The sequence below is a fragment of the Neovison vison genome, chromosome 7 (genome assembly GCF_020171115.1).
Source record: "Neovison vison isolate M4711 chromosome 7, ASM_NN_V1, whole genome shotgun sequence".
NCBI classification, from domain to species: domain Eukaryota; kingdom Metazoa; phylum Chordata; class Mammalia; order Carnivora; family Mustelidae; genus Neogale; species Neogale vison.
The window spans coordinates 100175992-100201962 of record NC_058097.1 but is presented as its reverse complement, the minus strand read 5'-3'; the positions used below and the strand labels follow the sequence as shown (position 1 = coordinate 100201962).

The 25971-nt window shown below is 43.8% G+C and overlaps 1 protein-coding gene across 6 annotated transcripts in view; it reads left to right on the top strand.

Moving 5' to 3' along the window:
- DYNC2H1 (dynein cytoplasmic 2 heavy chain 1) overlaps positions 1-25656 on the top strand; it is a 274182-nt gene extending 248526 nt beyond the window's left edge. For 5 of the 6 annotated variants that reach the window (XM_044257764.1, XM_044257766.1, XM_044257765.1 and 2 more), the window contains 2 exons: positions 456-572; positions 25089-25656. In XM_044257764.1, the coding sequence (XP_044113699.1) occupies positions 456-572; positions 25089-25247 (276 nt within the window). In that variant the 3' untranslated portion in view covers positions 25248-25656. Of the gene's footprint in view, positions 1-455; positions 573-14560; positions 14889-25088 lie in introns of those variants that run through there. The other variant, XM_044257767.1, reaches the window with a different exon arrangement.
- The last annotated feature ends 315 nt before the right edge of the window (positions 25657-25971 follow it).

Genomic DNA, 25971 nt, shown 5'->3' with positions numbered 1-25971 from the left:
TTATTCTTTTCTTCAAGAAATGCTATCAGAACCCAAGCAAGGGGCACACATGGTCTCCTTTAATTACACTTTTCTCTCACCCTCTTGGAGAAAGGCTAACTTTTGGTCATGTTCCATCATATTTATATTATATTTCTACTAATCTAACATCGACACACCTGCAGTAGTAGCTAAATACATTTTAAGGAGCTGTTTCTGAACTATCTGCTAAATAAATAGTCCGAGAGGCAGAAGTCCTGTGAACACTGGCCCCGGTCTTCACCTTCTTCATTCTCCGATTAGAGACCGTCATCTTTGTTTGCAGAACACGTGGCGTCCGGAGTTGGGAGAGCATGTGCGGCCTTAAACTTAGGTCTTGCATAATTCATGGAGAGCGTGTGCGTTCGCGCGCGCACAGTGGCTCCTGACACGTCAGACGGTCCGTGGGTTTCAGTGTTTGCTTGTTTCCCCAACAGATGGGCGGCCTGCTGCTGGAAGGCTGCAGTTTCGACGGGAGCCGGCTCTCGGAGCACCACCACGACTCCCCCAGCGTGTCTCCTGTTCTCCCTTGCTACGTGGGCTGGATTCCCCAGGTAACGCCACGCCGCCGCTGGGATGAGATAGTCTCGGCCTTGGCATTTTTTTGTTTGCTTTCTGATGTCGCCTGCATTTGAACAAATTTAGAGTCAAAATACCGCATCCTTTATGAGTCCTAAAACGTATCAGGCATTTAAAAATCTTTGTTTTGTTATGGAAAGAATAGCATTATAGTTTCTGATTTCTAAGTAATGGATATCCTGCTAAGGAAAAAAGCCTCTACTGATAATCTGGATTACCATATAGTACGTTCTTCATTTCCCACGTCAGCCATGCAGACATGGAGTGCTGACAGGTTAAGACACATCAGATTCCTAGCAGGCTGTGTCCCTGTGCTGGGGTTAGGCAGGGGAAGAAATACTGCGGTTGACACATAACATTACGTGAGTTTCAGGTGAACAACACAGCCATGTTGTACTCACAAGCGGGGCCACAGTCTGTCCCCCGAAAACACCATATCGTCAGTACCACTGATCATATGCCCTGGGCTGCGCCGTTCACCCCCACGACTCATTCTGCAACGGGAAGGCGGCACCTCGCACTCCATCAACCCCCTCTGCCTATCCCCGCAACCCCCACACCCTCGGGCGACCCCTGCATTGCTTTCTGTATTTGGGGTCTGTTTCTGTATTGTTGATTGGTTCATTTGGTTTGTTCCTTAGATTCCACATAGAGATGAACCCACATGGTCTTTCTCTGACTTATTTCACTTGGCAGAACACCCTTTCTGTTTACCATCTTGTCCCAAGTAGTGGGCTCACTCGCTCTCTGTGGCCATGTGAATGTGGACGAGCATGTGTGTGCACGTCCGCGCGTCCGTCCATGTGCTGCGTGCTGTCCGCCCGTTGGCCATCCGTGAGTGTGCACATCTTGGCTGTCGTAAGGAACACCGCCATCAACAGAAGGATGTGGGTATCTTTTCAAGTTAGTGCTTTTATGTTTCTGGGGTAAATACACAGTAGTGCGATCAGGGAAGGGTTCAGGTGTTCCCACTTTGACTTCGTAGGCAGCCTCACTGCGGTCTCCAGTGGCTGCGCCCGTTTGCGTTCCCAGCAAAGTGCACGAAGGTTCCTTTTTCTCCTCATCTTCACCAACACTTGTTTTTCGTCTTCTTGATTCTGGCCATCCTGACAGGTGCGAGGTTTCAGATCTCCTTGTGAGTCTTTGATACGTGTGTCTGATGGGGGCGGTGTTGAGCATCTTTCATGTCTGTCTCCGGCTGTGTCTTTTCTTGGAAAAATGTCTGCTCAGATCCTCTTTCTCTTGTTTCAATCATCTTATTTGTTTTTGGGGGTTGTCATAGAAGTTCTTGGATATTCTGGACATTAGTTCCTTATCAGATGTATCATTGCACGTATCTCCTTTCATACAGTAGGTTGCATTTTTGTTTTGTTGATAGTTTCCTTTGCTGTGCAGAGGCTTTTAATGTTGGTGTCGTCCCCCTGCTTTATTTTTGCGTTTATTTCCCTCACCTCGGGAGATGGATATGAAAATGTGTTGCTAAGAGCTTCCTGCCTGTGTTTGCTTCTGGGAGTTATATGCTGTCAGGTCTCACATTTAAGACTTTAATCTATTTTAAGTTTATTCTGCCAATGGCATAAGAAAATGGTCAATTTCATTCTTCTGTAGGTAGCTGTCCAGTTTTCCCAACACCATTTATTCAAAAGATGATCATTTTTTAATTGTATATTCCTGTGTACTTTTCCATAGATTAACTGACCACATGAGCGTGCGTTTGTTTCTAGGCTTGCTTTTCTGTTCTCTTGACCTGTGTCTCACACTGTTTTGATGACCACAGCTTTGTTGTAGAGCTCCAACCCTGGGATTGTGGTACCTACAGCTTCATTCGTCTAACATTGCTTTGGCTGTTTAGGGTCTTTTGTGGGTACCTACAAATTTTAGGATGATTTGTTCTAGTTCTATGAAGAATGCTGTGGGTACTTTGATAGGGATTGCCCTGACTCTGCACATTACTCTGAATAGCGTGGACATTTTAACAATAATAACTTTCCTAACCTGTGAGTCTGGTGTGTCTTTATATTCGTATTGTCTTTAATTTCTTTCATCAGAGCTTTATGGGCTTTAGATCACTCAGGTTTCACCTCCCTGGTTAAGATTTTTCTTAGGCTTTTTTTTTTTTTCACTTTGGTGCAATTATAAATGGAATTTTTCCCTAAGTTTCTCAGCTACTTTGTTATTAGTGTGTAAAAATGCAACAGGATTCTGTATATTCATTTTGTATCCTGCAACTTCACTGAATTCATTTGTTTTAATGGTTTTTTGTTTTGTTTTGTTTTGTTTTGGTGGAGTCTGTAGGGTTCCTACCTCTGCCATCACATCATCTGCCAACATTGACACTTTTACCTCTTTACGGGCTTGGGTGGCATTTGTTTCCCTGGTCTGATTGTCGTGGTTAGGACTGGCGGTGTCACTTTGAATAAATGTGGCAGGAGTGGGCACCTGGGTGGCTCAGTGGGTTAAGCCGCTGCCTTCGGCTCAGGTCATGATCTCAGGGTCCTGGGATCGAGTCCCGCATCGGGCTCTCTGCTCAGCAGGGAGCCTGCTTCCTCCTCTCTCTCTCTCTGCCTGCCTCTCTGCCTACTTGTGATCTCTCTGTGTCAAATAAGTAAATAAAATCTTAAAAAAAAAAAAATGTGGCAGGAGTGCACCTCTTGTCCCTGATCTTAGAGGGAAAACCCTGTTTCCCTCGGAGTATGGTGTTAGCTGTGGGTTTGTCCTATAAGGCCTTTATTATATTGACATATGTTCCTTCTAAATCCCTTTTTTTTAACCAGGAGTCTTTATCAGGAGTGGATGTTGAATTTTTTTTTTTCTTTTTCTGCATCTACTGAGATGATTGTGTGATGTTTAGCCTCCATTTTGTTACCGTGGTGCTGGCACTGCATGATCTGCAGATCGTCAAACCGTCCTCGCGTCCCCAGAATAAATCCCACTTGGTCATGGTGAGTGACCGTTATGTCTTTTTGAATGTCCTTCACTAATATTTTGTTGAGGATTTCTGCATCTGTATTCTTTGGGGATATTGGCCTGTAGTTCTCTGTTTTTGTAGTGTCTTTGATTTTTCTGTCAGGACAACTGGTTTGAATTTGGAAGGTTCCCTTCCTCTTTGATTTCTCTGGGACAGTTTGGGGAGGATGTTAAATCTTATTTAAATGTTTGGTAGACTGCACTTGGGAAGCCATCAGGCCTGGGAGTTTTTGTTTGTTCGGAGTACTGTGGATTACTGATTCACACTTTCATTATTAGTACTCAGTCTGTTCAGATGTTCTACTACTTGATTCATTCTTGGAAGGTTTGATGTTTCCAGGACTCTCTCCATTTCTTCTAGATTGTCCAGTGTGTTAGAATAGTTTTTCGTACTAGTGTCATATAGTCCTTTGTATTTCTAAGGTGTCGGCTGTTCCTTGTTTCAGGGGTGATGGCGTATATTCTCTCTCTCTCTCTCTCGGAGTCCATCTGAAGGTAAATCAGAGAACCAGCTCTTAATTTCACTGATTTCTATTTTTTTCTAGTTCATATTTCACAAACTTCTACTCTCATCTTTACTTTTTTCTTCTACTAACTTAGAGCTTTGTTCTTTTGTTACAGTGCCTTTAGGTGTGAGGTTAAATTGTTAATTTGAGGTTTTTCTAGTTTCTTGAGGTCAGCCTGCATCACTGTAAATTGCCCTCCTTTAGAATTGCTTTGTCTGTGCCGATGTTTTCAGATTGTTGTTTTTTAATTTCCATTTGTCTCTGTGAGTTTTTTATTCCTTTTAGGTTTCTTCATTGACCCATTAGTAGCATGGGGTTTAGCTCCCACCTGTTTGTTTTGTTCATGTTTTTTCTGATAAGTTCTAGTTCCATATCTTTGTGGTCAGAAAAGAAGCTTGATATGATTTCAGTCTTCAGCATACTTAGACTTGTTCTGTGGACTAACCAGGCATCTCATCTACAGAAAATCCCATGCCCCACACAGAAATGGGTTTTTGGTTTTCTGCCTGGATGATCTCTGTGGATGTAAGGAGTGTGCTAAAGTCCCCGATTATTACTGTATTATCTCTGTTAACGTTTGCATTTAGGTGTTCAAGTGTCGGGTGCGTAGACACTCACGACCGTCGCTCGCCCTTGCTGGATCCTGTTATCACTGCGCGGCACCTCTGAGTGCTTTAACGACCTCGGCTTTAACTTCTGTTTGGTCTGACGTACGTGTTGCTACCTCGGGGGTGTTTTCTACTACCGTCTTCGTGGCTTGTCTTTCTCCAACTCTTCATGTTCACCGTGTAGGCTCGGGGTCTGCAGTGAGTCCCCCACAGGCAGCACAGAGGTGGGTCTTCTTTTATATCCATTCATTCTCCCGATGTCTGTTGACTGGAGCATTTGGACCATTTACAGTTAAAGGAATTATTGATAAGAATTTATTGCCATTTTGTTGATCATTTTCTGGTTGTAGTTCTTCCTTGTTTCTTTCACCTTCTCTTGCTCTATCTCCTGGTAACACTTTGTACAGAACTTTGTACAGCATTAGATTTGACTTTCCCTTTAATTTCTGTGTGTCTCTTGTACATTTGTTTTGCAGTTACTGTGAGGTTCCTATATAGGATCCTAAGGTCTCATTAAGTCTGAATACTTTCTAAAAGAACTTCATTTTTACTCAGCCCCTTGATGTTTTCTGTAAACACCTTCATACTAGCTTTTTTACATCACTGCTTTCCACTCGTCACTACATATTTGCTGTTACTGATGAAATTTTTTCATTCATAATTTTATCTGATTAAGGTATTTCCTTTTCCCCTTAAAGAAGTCCTTTTAATATTTATTTTAAAGCCAGTTTAATAGTGATCAGCTCCTTTAGGATCTCTCTGGTAAACTCTCTCTCCCCTTCAGTTCTGAAAGGTAAACTCATGGTGTGGAGGACTCTTGGTTCCAGTTTTTTCCCTTTATCACTTAGTATGTATCTTGTGCCTCCAGTGTGGCCTCTAGCCTTTGGGGTTTCCCTGTGTGTAACTAGGTTGCTTCTCTCTTGCTGCTTTGAAGATTCTGTCTTTATATTTAACTTTCAACATTTTATTGTTTTGTTTCGTGCAGTAGCCCTCCGTGGATTCATCTCATCCGGAGCTCTCTGGGCTTCCTGAGCCCGGATGTTTCAAGGGTCTCAGAGGAGAGAGGGAAAGGGGCGGAAAGCTTACTGAAGAGTAGCTCTAAACTTCCTTGCCCTTGGAATGCCCATGTTGTCCAGGAGATCCCTTAACCTGATTTTCTAAACATCCTTTCTTTTTCCTGGTCAGATTGGGTGTTTCCCATGGCCCTGTCTTCCAGACAGCTGACCCATTCTTCTGCGTCCTCTCATCTGTTGACTCCCACTGTACTTTTCATTGGTTATTGTATTTCTTGGTTCTGACTGGTTCTTCTATTAGTTTCTCTTTGTTGAAGCTCATCTACTCTCCTCTCTAGTCCGGTATGCATCTCTGTGACCATTACTTCACTTGCTTCTATTCTAGTTGGTTCTTGAGGTTTTTATCACCTTCTTTCATTGGGAGCATAGTCTTCTGTTTCCTCATCTCGCTTGACTTTGTGTGTTACCATCAGTTAGGCAGATGGCAAGTTCTCCCAAACTGGGTCTTAGTGGTGGTCATCCCCTGTGTAGACGGTGGGGCTGGCTGGCTGCAGTGTTGGCTGGGAAGTCTGGGACCCTCTGTGCTGGGGCTGCCCAGTCACTGTGGACAAAGGCTGGGGCCATCCCAGCACACCTCACCCAGAGGGTGCCCGGGTGGTGCCGGAGCAGCTGGGGTAGCCTGGACAATCTGTCCTGGGCTGTGCTGTGGCAAGTCACCTGCAGTGTGTGGGCTGGAGGGGGTCCGCCCCTCTGTCAACACGGTGACCACTGACTAAGGGTGTCCCCGTGTTTGTCAGACGGGTGAGCTAGGGCACAGTCATGCTGTGACTATGGACCGTGTTCCTGCCCTGCTGTCGGGGCCTCTCCCACCCACAGAGGGTTCCAGCAGCTCCTCACCATGTGGCAGACATTCTCAGGCTGGATCTTTCTTATACCAGTTGCTCTTTTAAACTGCTGCTGTTCCTCTGTGACCCTGTGTGTCTGGAGCTGCAACAGGCTATGGGCCTGGGGCTTGCTGAGGCGGGGGCTGCTGTGGCCCCCGGACCCTGCCTTCTCTGCTGTCAAGGTGGAGGGAACCTAAACCATGGTCTCCCCAGCCTCCTAACATGGAGAGAGCTCCAGCAGGTGACCCCTAGTGGGCAGGAGTCCAGGCCTGGTTTCTTTCCATTCCAGCTGACCTTTCAAACTACGGTGCTTTTCCTGCGCCCCAGGGCAGAGGAATCTGCTCATGGCCCCTCAGTACTGTCCCTCCCCACCGTGCTTCCCTGTGTTACCTGGTTCTGCACCCCGTCCTCCCTTGGGTCTGGCTGCCGTGTCCAGTCCGCCCTCAGCTCCGTCGCGGGAGCTGCTCTGCAGAGAGCTTCTGTGCGGTGTCCCTTGCAGACACGAGGTCAGCATCCTCCTCCATCACCATCATGGACGCAGCACAAGAGGGAAGAAAAGAGCCTTAACAAAGACTTATTACCATCTCCCCCCTTTAAAACCCTCAGTTACTGAAAAACTTTGGAACTTGGGTGACATTTGCCTTTAAAACAATTGTAGATGAAGTACATGACTTTTAACACAATTTTACAATTTTAAAATCTTAAGTATGAATATATGTGAATAGACTTTGAAGTTTTGATTCTCTATGTGATGTAACATCTGTTTCTATACTGCTTACTAGAAGAAAAAGTAGTACATTGAGTTTTCTAATAATTATAAATTCCTTTAGAAAACATAAAAAACAACAGAGTAACTAATTAGGCTCTAGTAATAATTGGCAGTCATGGCTCTGAGACCTAAAAGTGCACACCTTGACCTAAAAGAGCATCTGTTTTTGTAGAGTATCCCCTTCCGCCTCCTGTCAGCTTCATTGTCTCCAGGATTTAGGAAAGGGAGTAGTTAATATTTACTCCAGTCTTTTAATAGGTATGTGAACAAAACTGAAAAATTGCATATGGAAGTTAAGGTTGGAGTTTGGTTAGGGTTTTTAAGCATAACCTATAAGTTGTGTATGATCGCAGAGGTTAATTAAGTTGGGTCCAAATTCAGTGTTAATTCTCTGGAAAACGAAATTAAAAGCGTACAATGACCTAAATGGAGAAAAAAGTAGGATGTGTACGGAGGAGTCCAGCAACACAAGCAGAGCACGGAGAGTAAGTGGGTAGTGACGACGCAGGAGAAAATGGCCTGAAGGCCTCGCACACAGCTGGCCAGAAACCGAATGAAATCAGGAACGTAGTGTTAGGGCCGATGCCGGTCTGTCTCCGTTGTTCACAAAGCTACATCACGTTACAAGACTCAGAATGGGAGCCATCGTACTTGATCTTTCCATCCTATTTTACTGACCTCACTTTACAAACGCCTTAATTAGGAAAACAGCTCTGGCACGACAACTCTGCGCACGCGTCAGAGAACGGCACAGAGAGCCCGCTCTGCGCACGCGTCAGAGAACGGCACAGAGAGCCCACTCTGCAGAGACCAGCTAGAGAACAGCACGAGGAGGAGACGAAGGAAGGAAACCCCAGGCTGCATGTCGCGACCCGCGGAAACCAAGCTGCAGTTGAGAAAAGCAGTGAGAATCTAAAAGGTCCTGCCAGCCGAAAGGGGAGCCGCTGCCCCACACTGTGTGAAGCGGGGTGGGGTGGGGGGGCACACCATGCACCTCCCGCATCTGCCTTCACAGTGCACAGGGGACCAGAGTCCAAGCATCAGAGCCAGCCTACTGCCCTCGGTGGGACCCGGGCTCCCAGCCCACGTCGTTCTCGGGGTCACACCAAGATCGTGGTGCCAGCACTATCCACACCAAGATGCCCCCGCTGTGCAGTCACCAAGTCACCCGTTGTCACACCAAGGGGGCAAAGGTGTGTAGTACGTACCCCAGAACACGCCAGCACAGAGCCCTCGGAGACCCGCTGCCCAGGAGCCCCTGCACCGAGCCTGCCAGGACCCCCTGGACTGTCTGTGCTGGCTCCTGCTACCCCCTCAGGCAGCCCCAAGGTGAAGCACCACAGAACACAAAGCCCCGCCCTATCAAGTGAGTCACCCTGTCAGTGTGTGCCCTGAACACGGAACCCGGGAACATCACAGCCTGCGCCAGCTTCAACTCCGGGTACCACACAGACTCTGCCTGAGCTCAGCCTCCAGGAACAACCCCGGCTTGCAACCAGTTCAGTTTGAGCGGCCCTGACGGGGCTTCCCTTACAGAGGACCCCAGGACACCCCAGCCCACACGCCACTGTGTCTTCAGCTGCTCTTCAGGATACCCTGCAGCCCCTGCTCCAAGGACCCCACGACCCCAGCCCGTGCCCGACAAGGCTCCCGCCCGCCAGCTCCCGCCAGCAGACACACTCACAATCCACTCTCAGACAGGCCTAGACGACTAAGTCTAGGCCCGCTCTCCTAAGTTCAGCTGTCGCCTAATTCAGAGACACACGGAAGGTCTGGCACAATGTGTTCCAACGCAAAGGAAAAGACATAACCCCACAATGAGAAATGAATGAAACCGAGGAAAACAATACATCTGATACGGGGTTTAAAGTAATGACCATTAAAAAATCCCACCAGACTAAGTGGAGGCTCTCAGTGACAGCGTCGACAGAGACACCCTAGAGTGAAGCCACAGGCCAGAAGACACAGAAGAAAGGATTGGTGATTTATAAGGCGGGGTGAATGCTGAACAGTAAAAAGGAAAAAGTATTTTTAAAAATGAGGTTAGAGAAATCATGGACAACATCCAGCAAACAAATGTTCATATTATAGGGGCCCCAGAAGGAGAATAACAAGACAAAGGGGCAGAAAACTGATGTACAGAAATAGTGATGGAAAACTTCTCTAACCTGGGAAGGGAAACAGACATTCAGGTCCAGGAAGCACAGAGAGATCAAAACAAGATGAACCTGAGGAGAACCACACTATAATACATCATAATTAATAGGGCAGAAAGTCGAATTCCTGATCTCAAAGGGAAGGCTGTCAGTTTTTCCTCATTGAGAACGATATTTACTTTTGAGATCAGGAACATGAGAAGGATGCCCACTGTCAACCACTCTTGTTCAACATAGTATTAGAAGTCCTGGCAACAGCAATCAGACAACAAAAAGAAGTAAAAGACATTCAGACTGGCAAAGAAGAAGTCAAATTCTCTCTCGTCGCAGATGACATGATACTTTATATGGAAAACCCAAAAGACTCCACCCCCAAATTACTAGAACTCATAAAGCAATTCAGTAATGCGGCAGGATACTAAATCAGTGTACAGAAATAGTGGCTTTCTTATACACCAACAATGAAATACAGGAAGGGAAATTAGAGAATCAATTCCATTTTCCTGTAACACCAAAACCCATAAGATACCTGGGAATAAGCCCAACCAAAGAGGTAAAGGATCTGTACTCGAGGAACTACAGAACACTCATGAAAGAAATTGAAGAAGATGCAAAAAGATGGAAAAGCATTCCATGCTCGTGCATCAGAACACTAAACGTTGTTAAAATGCCTATACTTCCCAGAGCAATCTATATTTTCACTGCCATCCCGACCAAAATTTCACCGGCATTTTTCAAAGTGCTGGAACAAACAATCTTAAAATTTGTATGGAACCAGAAGAGACCCCGAATTGCCAAGGAAATGTTGAAAAAGAAAAACAAAGCTGGGGGCATCACGTTGCCCGATTTCAAGCTTTACTACAAAGCTGTGATCACCAAGACAGCATGGCTGGCACAAAAAGAGACACATATAGACCGGTAGAACAGAGTAGAGAGCCCAGATAGGGGCTCCATGGTCAAATAATCTTTGACAAAGCAGGAAGAATATCCAGTGAGGAAAAGACACTCTATTCAATAAATGGTGCTGGGAATATTGGGACAGCTGTGTGTAGAAGAATGAAACTCAACCATTCTCTTACACCAGACAAAAAGATAAACTCAAAATGGATAAAAGACCTCAACACGAGGCAGGAATCCGTCAGAATCCTAGAGAACATAGGTAGTAACCTCTTTGACATCCGCCACCTCACCTTCTTTCAGGACATGTCTCCAAGGGCCAAGGAAACAAAAGCGCAAATGAACTTTTGGGACTTCATCAAGATCAAAGCTTCTGCACAGCAAAGGAAACAGTCAACAAAACAAAGAGCTGCCCACGGAATGGGAGAAGATATTTGCAAGTGACACTACAGACAAAGGGCTGATATCCAAGATCTATAAAGAACTCCTCAAACTCAACACACACCAAACAGATAATCACGTCAAAAAATGGGCAGAAGACATAAACAGACACTTCTCCAAAGAAGACATAAAAATGGCTAAGAGACATGTGAAACAATGTCCATCATCGTTAGCCATCAGGGAGATTCAAATCAAAACCACATTGAGACACCACCTTACACCAGTCAGAATGGCCAAAAATCAACAAGACCTTAAACAACAAGTGTTGGAGAGGATGTGGAGAAAGGGGAACCCTCTTCCACTGTTGGTGGGAATGCAAGTTGGTACTCTGGAAAACAGAGTGGAGATTCCTTACGAAATTAAAAATAGAGCTGCCCTATGACCCTACAATTGCACTACTGGGTATTTACCCCAAAGATACAGATGTAGTGAAAAGAAGGACCATCTGTACCCCAGTGTTCATAGCAGCAATGGCCACGGTCGCCCGACTGTGGAAAGAACCAAGATGCCCTTCAACAGATGAATGGATTAGGAAGATGTGGTCCGTATATACAATGGAGTATTATGCCTCCATCAGAAAGGATGAATACCCAACTTCTGTATCAAAATGGACAGACTGGAGGAGATTATGCTGAGTGAAATAAGTCAAGCAGAGAGAGTCAATTATCATATGGTTTCACTTACTTGTGGAACACAAGAAATAACATGGAGGACATTAGGAGATGGAGAGGAGAAGGGTTTTCAGGGAAATTGAAGGCGGGAGATGAACCATGAGAGACTGTGGACTCTGAGAAACAAAGGGTTTTGGAGGGTATGGGGGTGGGTATTAAGGAGGGCACAGATTGCACAGTCCACTAGGGGTTATATGTAAACAGTGAATATTGGAACACTATCGAAAACTAATGATGTACTATGTGGTAACTACCATAATAAAAAATTAAAAAAAAAAAGAAATGCTGAACACTATATCCTACGCCTGATATTAATGTAATACTGTATGTTAACTATATTGTAATTAATATGATATCAAAATTTAGATAAAGGATACACAGTAGTCCAAATTTTTTGGAATGCAGAAATAGAGGTTCTATGATGGAAATGGATGCCCACCCCATCTAACTCAGGAAACAAGAAAAATTTCAAATGAATAACTTACTTTGCACCTAAAGGAGATAGAGATAGAAGAAACAAAATCCAAAATCAGGCGAAGAATGGAAATAATAAAAATTGAAGCAGGAATAGATGATATAGAAGCTAAAAAACAAAGGAACAAAACAAAACAAACAGATGAGTGAAATGAAAAGATGGTTCTTAGAAAGATTAACCAAATGTATTAATCTCTACGAGAGTCATAAAAAGAGAGGGAGATACAGAAAATGCAAGTTAATAAAATTACAAATGAGAGAGGAGAAATAACACCAGCACAAAAAATATACAATTATATGATTATATTGCAAAAATTTACACACCAACCAATCAGACAATCTGGATGAAATAGATAAAATTTCTGGAAACACATAACCTACCAAAACTGAAACAGGAAGAAAGTGAAAATCTGAACAGACTGCGGACCAGCAAGAAATGGAGTCAGTTATCAGAAGAGTCCCAGAAACAAGAGTCCAGGGCCAGGTGGTTTCAATGGTGAATTCCACTAAACATTTAAAGAAGAGGAGGAAAGATGTCCCAATTCGTTCTGAGGCCAGTATCACACAGATACCAAAGCCAGACAACGATATTACAAAAAAGAGAACTACAGGCCAGTATCTCTCATGACTGTGGATGCAGAAACCTTAACAAGATATTAGCAAACTGAATCCAACACCACATCCTAGAAGTCATTCACCACAATCTGGAGGGTGCGAGGGTGGGTCAGTACTGCAGATCAGTCGGTGTGACCCATCACATCAATAAGAGAATAAGGTTATTAAAAGTATTTCAGTAGGTAGAGAGAAAGCATTTGACAAAGGACAACATCCACTTGTGATAAAAACCCTCAACAAGGACACTCAGAGGGCACAGAGCTCCACATGATGAAGGCCTTGTATGAAAAATGGACTGTGCGCCCCATCCTCAATGGGGAGAAACTGGGAGCTCTCCTCAGGGACCACGACTTGCACTCTCACTACTGTTACTCGACCGAGAGCCAGCAGTTCTAGCCTCCAAAGTCAGCCGACAGAAGGGAGCAGAATGCACCCGGATGAGTAAGGAATCCGTCGAATCCTCCCGGTTTGCAGGTTCTGACACGATGCTGTATGTAGGAAACCCGCAAGACCCCACTGAAGGACTACTAGAGCGGGTCCACAGATTCGGTAAACTGCAGAGTACAAAATCAGTCCACAGAAATCCGTCGCATTTCACCAGGGACCACAACGAGATATCCCTGCGCACCTGACGGGATGGGCATGATCAAAACCCTGAGAAGCAGCAAGTGTCGGGGGGGCTGTGGAGAAAGTCCCATGCGCCGTGGGTGAAAATGTCAGTGGCCCCTGTGGGAGACAGTGTGGAGGCGCTTCAGAAATTACAAACAGGGAACTCCCTTGTGACCGAGCAGCCGCACTACTGGGCATTTACCCAAAGAAGATGAAAGCACCAATGTGAGAAACACACACGCAGCCGCGTGCTCTTCCAGAGGTGTGTGAACAGAGATGTTGTCTCTAGAGACAATGGTGTCACTCAGCCACGAAAAAGGACACGATCCTGCCAATTGTGACAACATGGGTGGACCTAGAGGGGTTCTGCTAGTTTAAATACGTCAGAGAGACACATGCCGAATGGTCTCACGCAGATGTAGACTCTAACAAATCAAAGATACAAATGAACAAAACCCAGAAACAGATCCAGAAAACACAGCGAGCACGTGGTGGGTTGCCGGAGGGCAGGGGCCTGGGGAGTGGACAGGTTAGGGAATGACAGAAAGTGCAGCACAGGGAACAGAGTCAGGGATACTGTGATCATGCTGTGTTGGGGACATGAGGTAGCCGTGCTTGTGAGCACAACATGGGGTGGACACATGTGCCCCTGCAGCCGTGGCACAGTGTCGGTAGAGAAGGCAAGCCCAGACCAGGTCGTTCCCAGCACTCTGGCCAGGGGGAGCCTCTAAGAACTGAGAGCAGGAGCTTGGTTTTCGGAGCTCAGCCTGGTTTTGGAGGATGGCTGGCCCACGCAGTGTCCAGTTGGTCCCACCAGGCCTGCGGGTGTGCTACAGTGGCAGGGGGATCTCTGTTTTGCTGAAGAAAGCGCCACATCACCCATTCTGAGTAGTCCCACAGGGACCCTCACCCACAGGTTTTCACGGACCTGCACCCCACTCTTCCCTTAGAGCTGCCGTCTGATGGAGTGGTTTGGGAAGCCTGGCTGGAGGAGGTCGACTGTGGGAGGGGGCGCCCTGTTCTGACATTGCACAGGAAGTCACTCGGCTTCTGTTCCGTGTTTCCAGTAAAAATGCTGCCTAAGTTTGTCTGCCTCTGGAACCCCTAGGCCTAGACCTGCCCACAGGCACCATGGCAGACAGTTCTCATTCAGAATCCATCCCATCCCTAGGGCAACGAGGGTAACAAGGGGTTCCACAAGCCACTCACAAAAACAATCTTTACGTTACACATGGTGATAATATTTTCATATCAAAGTATCAGAAGACCTATGCCTACAGCTCAGCCTTGTACGCACTCCGGTTTAAGAACAGTGACTATGAACACATTTCCTCTGTGGCTTTTGTCCCCCAGACACTTAGGATGGAAGCGTGTCATTAGCGTTATGTCACTGAAAACGATGAGCCCGGTATCTCTCCTGACGCGGTGTGCATGGCCGCCGACATTCTTGACCGAACAGCCCTGTTCAGAACACTCATTGCTGGCAAGTGGTTGTTTGCTGTTCCGAGAGATTTCATTTTTCTGGAGTTGCATTGCTAAATTGTGTCACTTTTGTGTGCATTAAAACTCTGATTTCCTAATAGCTCCTTTTCTTAAAACAAAAACAAAACCCTGATGTGTTAGAATAAGTTAGTCGGACTCTGTGCGTAAACTAATGAGAAAAATACAGCAGGGCCACCCGGCTGGCTCCGGTGGAAGAGCTGCCGCTCTTGACCTCAGGGTTGTGGGTTCGAGCCCCACGTTGGGTGTGCGGATTACTTAAAAATAAAATCTTCAAGAAAAAAAAAAGCTAATAAAACATCTTTGCGAAATACATAGAACATAGTCAACCTATTTTCTGGTATTTCATTTTGTTATTTTCTTGGTTTGTGGCTGTGTGTTGTCGCCGGCTGCCGGCTCTGCCATCCCTTCTCGTAGCAGAGAGCCTGCGCTCTCCTGCAAGTAGCCGGGGGACACGGGCTTTCGGCGTCATATTTGTACTTGCCTGACTCTTCCTCCAGCTGGCCTGTGTCTGGCTGCTTGCTGCTCGCCAACCAGATCACCACAGCGAATGGCAATCTGAGTCTGGGTTTCTGAGTCTCCATTTGTCAAATTCTAGAACGAGTCTAACTTCTCCTGTAAGTCTCACTTCAACTCCGAGAAGTAATCTATCAGTTGAATAAAATTATGTAAGTTCAGTCAACACATTAATCCAAAATGTGAATTGGAAGTACTATGAACTGGTGATATTTTTCTTCAGCAAATCCATGCTTCTAAGCTCCAGTCACAGACTTGTCCGAGACCGAGCATGAGCGATCATTCGCCACACCCAGATTACAAACCCTGATACCGTTTCTCTTTAAAGGATCACAGATCCTCAGAATGACTAACTTGATTATTGAGGCAGGAAATGTACAAGACGACCTTGTAACACATACGAGAAAGCATGAAAGCTACTTAAGATGACTTGAGACATATAAAAATAAATAAATAAACACTCAAAAGCCAATTTAGGAGTTCACCCTGAGCCAAGATGGACAATTTAAGTAGCAGTAAGATGATGACTGCGTTTGAAGCACACCAAGGATGTTTAAATCCACCAATTCCTAACAGCGCTTTTAACAGGGAGAAGGGAGATCACCTTTACTACATGCTAAGGATCAAATCTATTTTGAAAGCGCATAAGAACAGGACCAGCTGAATGGCCTCTACACAGCAAAGGACAGAGGGGTCACGGAGAGAACAGTAAAACAAAACAAAAAAAGTAACAAAACAAGCCCCATCCCGCCACTGCCATCTGCAGCCGGAGGGACAGCCCTGAGGGCCTCTGAGCAGATGCGTCCACCCTGGCGCCCAGAAACAGAAGCTGTGGTTTCAGAGGGCAGCTGCAGTTCCCAGGACCCAGGCCCAGAGTGTGTGTCCGACTACGGGAGGGCCTGTGGCACTCTTGTGGATTGGGAATGGAGTAGGCAGGTACCACCGGTTATGGTCCCCTCCATCCCGATGGTACAGATGGCCCAGGACCTGTGCACCCTGGCCCGCTTGCTGCTTCAGGCACGTGGCCCACGCCAGCCCCAGACACCCCTGAGGCACAGGAAAAAGGACAGCTTAATCAAGAACAGTTGGAAGAGAACCAGCCTGGAAGAGTTGCAGGGGCACCATCTGAGGTCACAAGGACGGGTGACCCCCTTCACCTTGCTGGCATAGATGGGAGCCAGGCATGGAGGCCCTGGCCAGCCAGCTGCCCCGGAGAGTCCCAGGACTTAGCAGATAGACACAGAACACTGCATTAAAAATCAGCATAGTTCACATTTTCACTCCAAATGCCCATGGAACATTCTCCAAGATGGATCACATGTTAGGCCATAAAATAAGTCTCAAGAAATTAAACAATGAAGTCATGCCAAGCATCTTTTCTGACCACAAGGTTATGAAACTAGAAATAATTTATAAGTTTAAAAAAAAAAAACTGGGTAAAATGAGCTTGTGGAGGCTGGACAGCTCGCTACTTAGTAACCAGTAGGTCCCAAAGAACCAAAAAGGAATCAGAGAATGCCCAGAGCTGTAAGAAAATGAAGACACGATATTCCAGAATCTTGGGCAGGCAGCAAAAGCAGTTCTCAGAGGAAGGTTCATTGAGATATAGATCTGCCTTTCGAGAAGAAAGAAAATTGCAAACAACCTAACCCTACATCTAAGGGAACTAGAAAAAGCCCAAAGTTAGTAGAAGGAAGAAAATAATAAAGATACAGAGGATATAAATGAAATAGATACTTGAAAAAGTAAAACAGTAGAAAAGATCAATGAAATGCAGAGTCGGTTCTTTGAAAGATAAACAAAATGATTTAGCCAGATTTACCAAGAAAAAAAAAAAAAGGCTCAAATCTGGAAGGAAACACAAGTAACAACCAATAGCACAGAAATACAAAGGATTTTAAGATACTCAAGAAAATGACATGCGGGAAAATTGGACCTAGAAGTAAGTCCTAAAAGTAGAACCTACAAGTAGAAAATATGACCAGACCTGTTAGTAATAGTGAAATTGAACTGGCAGTTCAACAACTCCCAACAAGATAAAGTCCAGGACCAGGGTCACTAGGGTGGCTCACTGGGTTAAGCTTCTGCCTTCAGCTCAGGTCATGATCCCCCAGGATCCTGGAATCGAGTCCTGCTTTGGGCTCCCTGCTCAGCTGGGGTCTGCTTCTCCCTCTCCCACTCCCCCTGCTTGTGTGCTCACATACACTCTCTCTCTCCTGTCAAATAAATAAAATCTTAAAAAAAAAAAAGAAAAAAAAAAGTCCACGACTAGATGGCTTCATGCGTGGATTCTATCAAACATTTAAGGAAGAGTTAACACCTATTTTCCTGAAATTATTCCAAAAAATAGAAGAAGAAGGAAGTTTCAAAATTATTTCTACAAGGTCATCATTACCCTGATACCAAAATCAGGCAAATCACTACAAAAAAAAAAAAAAAAAAGAGCGAGAGAGAGAACTGTAAGCCAGTATCTCCAATGAACATAGACATTAAAATCCTCAACAAAATTATTAACATACCAAATTGAACAATCCATTAAAGGGATCATTCACCACAATCGAATGGGATTTAACTCAGGAATGCAAGGGTTCCACATTCCCACATCAGTCAGTGGGATAGATCACATTAACAAAATGAAAGATATGAACCAAAAGATCATCTGAACAGATGCAGAAAAATCATTTGACAAAAAGTAAACATCCATTCACGATGAAAACACTCCATAGTATGTTTACAAGGAACACACCTCAACATGATGAAGGCCATAAATGATAAACCCGCAGCTAACATCATACTCGGTGGTGGGAACAATACAAGTCCACTCTTGCCACTTGTGTACAGCATGGGAAGTCTTAGCCACAGTGATCAGACAAGAAATAAAAGGCATCCAAAATTGGTAAAGAAATAAAACTAACTGTTGGCAAATGACATGACACTATATGTACAAAATCCTAATACTCCACCAAAAAATTATTAGAAGTAATAAATGGATGCAGTAAAGTTGCAGGATACAAAATTAGTATACAGAAAGTTGTTGCATTTCTATGGACCAATAACTAAGTAGCAGAGAAAAAAACAGTCCCATTTACTACTGCACCAAAATGTATAAAATACGTAGGAAGAAATGTGCCAGAGGAGGTTAAAGACTTGTCGTCTAAAAACTGTAAAGCACTGAAGAAAGAAATTAAAAACACAAACGTAGTGATCCAAAGGGGCACGTGCACCCGAATGTTTATAGCAGCAATGTCCACAATAGCCAAACTATGGAAAGAACCTAGATGTCCATCAACAGATGAATGGATCAAGAAGATGTGGTATATATACACAATGGAATACTATGCAGCCATCAAAAGAAACGAAATCTTGCCATTTGCGACAACATGGATGGAACTAGAGCGTATCATGCTTAGCGAAATAAGTCAAGCGGAGAAAGACAACTATCATATGATCTCCCTGATATGAGGGAGTGGTGATGCAACATGGGGGCTTAAGTGGGTAGGAGAAGAATCCATGAAACAAGATGGGATAGGGAGGGAGACAAACCATAAGTGACTCTTAATCTCACGAAACAAACTGTGGGTTGCTGGGGGGAGGGGGGTTGGGAGAAGGGGGGAAGGGTTATGGACATTGGGGAGGGTATGTGCTTTTGGGTAAATTGGAAGGGGAGATGAACCATGAGAGACTATGGACTCTGAAAAACAATCTGAGGGGTTTGAAGTGGCGGGGGGGTGGGAGGTTGGGGTACCAGGTGGTGGGTATTATAGAGGGCACAGCTTGCATGGAGCACTGGGTGTGGTGAAAAAAATAATGAATACTGTTTTTCTGAAAATAAATAAATTGGAAAAAAAAAAAAAAGAAAAAACACAAACGTAGTAATGTACCATGCTTCTGGATTCAAAGCTCGGGTATTGTTAAGGTGTCCATAGTACCCCCAAACAATGCAGATTCAATAAAATTCTTAGCAAAATAACCCTCATATTTTTCCATAGAACCAAAAATTAAGGCAGGGGATGTAAATAGAAATTTCTTTGAAGAAGACATGCAGATGACCAACAGACCACAACAGACCAACAGACACATGGAAAGATGCTCAACATGACAAATCAGGGAAATACAGATCAAAAGCTTAATGAGAGATGACCTCACAGCCATCAGAATTGCTGGAATCAAAGAAGAGACAACAAGTGTTGGCGAGATGCAGAGAAAGGGGAAGCCTCTTACACCATTGGTGGGAATGCAAGCTGGGGCAGCCACTCTGGAGAACACTGTAGAGCTCCCTCATAAAATTAAAAATAGAGCTACCCCATGACCCAATAATTCCACTACTGGATATTTTCTCAAAGAAAATGAAAATAATTAGAAAAGATATGTTTATTGCAACATTACTTAAAATAGCCAAGAAATGTAAGCAATAAGTGTCTATCGATAGATGAGTGGATAAAAAAGAGAAGGTACGTGCGCGCGCATGCACACACACACACACGCCAGAATATTATACAGCTGTAATAAAGGAGAAGATCCTATCATTTACAACAACCTGGATGAACCTTAAGTGTGTTAGACTAAATGAGTTAAATCTGACAGAGACAGACAAATCCTAGATAATATTACTTATTTGTGGCATCGAAAAAACAAATGAAGAAACACACACCAAAAAACCAGTCAATATAGAGAACAAACTGATTGTTGCTGGCAGAGAGGAGCAGGGAGATGGGTAAAATATATAACTGGGGATTCAGAGGCACAAAATTCCAGTTATAAAAGAAAAGTCATGGAGATGAGAAGTGCAGCCTAGGGAATACGGTCAGTAATAGTGTAATAATGAAGGCTGGTAACAGTGACCACTCGTATGCCAAGCACAGAGTGGCACGTAGGACTGTCAAACCACTAGATCGTGCGCTTGAAACTGACGTGACATAACAAAAATTATTTTAATTGTTAAATTTGAAAGAAAATGTTTTAGAAATGTAGAGCAACTTCTCTGGAAGGTCCTATAAAATAGCAAACAATGATTACGGAAATCCTAAAACCCTGTTACTGAGCAGGGACGGTTGAGTTAGAGAAGTAGAAACTTCTGCCTCATTTCTGCATAGCACTAAAAGTTATCTTCAAATTGTCTAATTAAGTGAAACAGTAGTAACTTTCTACACACATAATTTATGTTTGCTGCAGTTTGATGTGATGACCCAATTATCGTGGAATCACCCACGACCCCAGTAACAGCAGAGTCTGTTAATGACAGAGAAGCAAAGCCGTGTGACTACTTACCTCATTTATTAGATATTCCTCCCCACTTCCCACAGTTCGGGATTCTCAGTAGTGAGCTCTGGCGGGGTTTTCTTTCTGAGCTAACAAATGACTTTCCTGTGCTGAGGCTTCCTGAAGCTGAAAAGGGGGAAAGAAAAATCAGATAGGTAAGGACCAATGCTGCCATCTCCCTTGTGATGGGGCACAGACGCAGGCCTGCAGCAAACATCTAGTTGGCTCTTTTTTTTTTTTCAGATTTTATTTATTTGAGAGATAGAGAGAGAGAGAGAGAATGAGCAGGGGGAGCAGCAGAGGGAGAGGGAGAAGCAGACTCCCTGCTGAGCAGGGAGCCCGATGCAGGGCTCAATCCCAGGACCCTGGTATCGTGACCTGAGCAAAAAGCAGCGGCTTAACCAACTGAGCCACCCAGGTGCCCCAAGGAGCTAGTTTTGGTAAAGTGGTGACTTAAGAATATTGATACAAGCATCAGTCTTACCTGTTAAATATGAAGACCGGCATGAAAGTGTGTGATCCTGTTCAGGGTGGTCTTTAATACACAAATTCGTTAAAGCAAGTATTTCACTGAGATTGTTTTTGTGTTCTCCAAAATACACTCTTCCATGCCTAACAAGGGAATTATTGTTAATATTGATTTGCAATAATAGCAAATAAAAGAGCAAAAATACTGTATTTTAAAGAAAATATTTGGGAGGAGGAAGCAAGATGGCAGAGGAGTAGGAAACAACATCAGATCCCAGGAGTTCAGCTAGATAGGTATCAAACCATCCTAAACACCTACAAACTCAACAGGAAATAGTAGAGAGGAAGAGCAGCAATTCTAGGAACAGAAAATCGACCACTTTCTAGAAGGCGGGACATGCGGAGACGTGAACCCGAAGCAACGGAAAGATAGACCGTGGGGGAAGGGGTCAGCTCCGGGCAAGCGGCGGAGCAGCGGAGCACAAAACCGGAACTTTTAGAGTCTGCTCCACGGAGGGACGGCGCTGCAGAGGCCAAGCAGGGGTGAGCCCTGCTTGACCACAATGCTCTGAAACTAGAACTCAATCACAAGAGGGAATTTGGAAAGAACCCAAATACATGGAGGCTAAAGAGCATCCTACTAAAGAATGAATGGGTCAACCAGGAAATTAAAGAAGAACTGAAAAAAACTCATGGAAAGAAATGAGAATGAAAACACAATTGTTCAAAATCTGCAGGGCACAGCAAAGGCAGTTGTGAGAGGAAAGTATATAGCAATACAAACCTTTCTCAAGAAACAAGAAAGGTCTCAAATACACAACCTAACCCTACACCTAAAGGAGCTGGGGGAGGAACAACAAAGAATGCTGAAGCCCAGGAGGAGAAGAGAAATCATAACGATCAGAGCAGAAATCAATGAAATAGAAACCAAAAGAGCAGTAGAAAAAGAATCAATGAAACTAGGAGCTGGTTTTTTGAAAGAATGAATAAGATTGATAAGCCTCTGGCCAGACTTACCAAAAGAAAAGAGAAAGAACCCAAATAAATAAAATCATGAATGAAAGAGAAGTCACAACCAACACCAAAGAAATACAAACAATTATAAGAACATATTATGAGCAACTATATGCTAGCAAATTTGACAATCTGGAAGAAATGGATACATTTCTAGAGACATATAAACTACCACAACTGAAACAGGAAGAAAAAGAGAACCTGAACAGACCCATAACCAGTAAGGAGATTGAAGCAGTCATCAAAAATCTCCCAACAAACAAGAGCCCAGGGCCAGATGGCTTCCCAGGGGAATTCTACCAAACATTTAAAGAAGTCTTAATTCCTATTCTCCTGAAACTGTTCCAAAAAATAGAAATGGAAGGAAACCTTCCAAACTCATTTTATGAAGCCAGCATTACCTTGATCCCAAAACCAGACAAAGACCCCACCAAAAAGGAGAGTTACAGACCAATATTCTTGATGAACATGGATGGAAAAATTCTCACCAAAATACTAGCCATTAGGATCCACAGTACATTAAAAGGATTATTCACCACGATCAAGTGGGATTTATTCCTGGGCTGCAAGGTTGGTTCAACATCCACAAATCAACCACTGTGATACAATACATTAATAAAAGAAAAAACAAGAGCCACATGATACTCTCAGTAGATGCTGCAAAAGCATTTGACAAAATACAGCATCCTCTTCGCAGTGTACGGACAAAGGGTACATACCTCAATATCATCAAAGCCATCTATGAAAAACTCAATAGCAAATATCATTCTCAATGGAGAAAAATTGAGAGCTTTTCCCCTAAGGTCAGGAACACAGCAGGGATGTCCACTATCACCACTGCTGTTCAACATAGTACTAGAAGTCCTAGCCTTGGCACCAGACAACAAAAGAAATAAAAGGTATCCAAATCGGCAAAGAAGTCAAACGCTTTGCAGGTGATATGATACTTTATGTGGAAAACCCAAGACTCTGCTCTGAAACTGCTAGAACTCATACAGGAATTCAGTAAAGTGTCAGGGTATAAAATCAGTGCTCAGAAACCAGTTGCATTTCTATATACCAACATTTATATCCCATTTATAATTGCACCCCAAACCATAAGATACCTAGGAGTAAATCTAGCCAAAGAGGCAAAGAACCTGTACTCGTAAAACTGTAATGTACTCATGAAAGAAATTGAGGAAGACACAAAGAAATGAAAAATGTTCCACGTTCATGGATTGGAAGAACAAATATTATGAAAATGTCTATGCTACCTCAATCAATCTACTCACTTAACACAATCTCTATCAAAATACCATCAATTTTTTTTTCAAAGAAATGGAACAAATAATCTTAAAATGTATATGGAACCAGAAAAGACCCCAAATAGTAAGGAATGTTGAAAAAGGAAGCTGAAGTTGATGGCATCACAATTCCGGACTTCAAGCTCTATTACAAAGCTGTCATCATCAAGACAGCATGGTACTGGCACAAAAACAGACCCATAGGTCAATAGAACAGAATAGAGGGCCCAGGAATGGACCCTCAACTCTATGGTCAACTAATCTTTGACAAAGCAGGAAAGAACGTCCAGTGGAAAAAAGACAGTCTCTTCAACAAATGGTGTGGGAAAATTGGACAGCTACATGCAGAAGAATGAAACTGGGCCATTTCCTTATACACATACAAAAATAGACTCAAAATGGACAAAACACCTCAACCTGAGACAGGAAACCATCAAAATCCTTGAGAACAGAAGCAGCAACCTCTTCAACCTCAGCTGCAGCAACTTCTTCCTAGTAACATTGCCAAAGGCAAGGGAAGCAAGGGCAAAAATGAACTATTAAGACTTCATCAAGATCAAAAGGTTTTGCACAGCAAAGGAAACAGTCAACAAAACCAAAAGACAACTGACTGAATGGGAGAAGATATTCACAAATGACATATCAGGTAAAGGGCTAGTATCCAAAATCTATAAAGAACTTATCAAACTCAACACCCAAAGAACAAATAATCCAATCAAGAAATGGGCAGAGGACACGAACAGACATTTCTGCAAAGAAGACATCCAGACGGCCAAAAGACACATGAAAATGTGCTCCACATCACTCGGCATCAGGGAAATACAAATCAAAACCACAGTGAGACCCCACCTCACACCAGTCAGAAAGGCTAAAATTAACAAGTCAGGAAATGATAGGTGTTGGCAAAGATGCGGAGAAAGGGGAACCCTCCTACACTGTTGGTGGGAATGCCAGCTGGTGCAACCTCTCTGGAAAACAGCATGGAGGTTCCTCAAAAAGTTGCAAATAGAACCACCCTATCACCCAGCAATTGCACTACTGGGTATTTACCCTAAAGATACAAATGTAGTGATCCGAAGGGGCATGTGCACCCGAATGTTTATAGCAGCAATGTCCACAATAGCCAAACTATGGAAAGGACCTAGATATCCATCAACAGATGAATGGATAAAGAAGATGTGGTGTATATAGACAATGGAATACTATGCAGCCATCAACAGATATGAAATCTTGCCATTTGCAACAACATGGATGGAACTAGAGGGTATTATGCTGAGCGAAATAAGTCAGTCAGAGAAAGACAATGATTATATGATCTCCCTGATATGAGGAATTTGAGAGGCAGCGTGGGGGGTTGTGGGGGGCAAGGAAGGAAAAAATGAAACAAGGTGGGATCAGGAGGGAGAAAAACCATAAGAGACTCTCAGTCTTATAAAACAGAGTTGCTGGGGGGTTGGGGGAGGAATAGGGTGGCTGGGTGATGGGCATTGGGAAGCGTATGTTCTATGGTGAGTGCTGTGAACTGTGTAAGACTAATGATTCAGAGACCTGTACCCCTGGGGCAAATAATACATTACATGTTAGTAAACATAATTTAAAAATAAATCAAGAAAAAGAAAACATTTAGAGATGAAGGGTTTGGATGTGTAGGATGGTCTTCACCAAGCTCCCAATTCAAGTTTCAGGGACCATGGATGCTGCACAGCTGGCTGGCAGTTGATTCACCACAGCTGGACTGTGGGGTTAACTCGTTAGTTCTTATTTAAAACATTTCAGAATTAACTACTACTTCTTACCATTGGGGAGTGTTGAGTTCATCATTGTCTGTCTCTCTGCAGGGCGCCTACGGGCCGTACTCCCCCGACGAGTGCGTCTCTCTGCCCGTGTACACGAGCGCCGAGAGGGACCGCGTCGTGGCCAACATCGACGTCCCGTGTGGCGGCAACCAAGACCGGTGGGTTCAGTGTGGAGCGGCTTTGTTTCTGAAAAATCAGTAGAGTCTTAGGGTAATAAAAGCTGTTTCAGCAAAAAGAAACATTTGCTACTTCAACTTTAAATCAGCATGTGGTCAGTCTACATTTAAACTGTTAGTTCAACACTGTCCCGTGGTCGCCCACTGTGTGTTATTGATCTCACCGGGGTTCATTTTCGTGGGTCATGACAGCATGTGCGACTTTAAAAATAGTGATTCATAGGGTCCGTGCTAAGATGCTGAATTCCCTTGAGAACATGAAGCATTTTTGTGAGGCAAGTTCATGTTTCCAGTGGCTCAAAAAATTTAATGTTGTAGGTACGAGATTGAAAATATTATATCTAAGGAATCAGTAATTAATTTTTGTGGCTATTTTTTGGTATTGTAACTTTATATCAATTAATAAAATATAAGACCATTAATTTTTTCAGTCATATATGGGTTTAGATTTGTGTTCTTTTTAAACACGTAAATATATTCTGTTTTGGTTAAAATATGCAGCATCTCCAAGTCATCCGGAAGACATGGGGAATAACAGCATAGAAACCAGGGTAAGAATTTTACAGATGGAATCATTAAACAATGAGGGGTTATCATTTCTCATGTAGCTGACTTTTTTTTTTTTTTTAGCATCTGTGTCCATGAAACAGTGAAATTCTACAATGGCTGGAAGCTTAAATAAATATATGTTGTGGTTTGGGAGTTTCTGAGCTATTGGAATTGGGTTCCGAGATCTTAACTACTTGCTG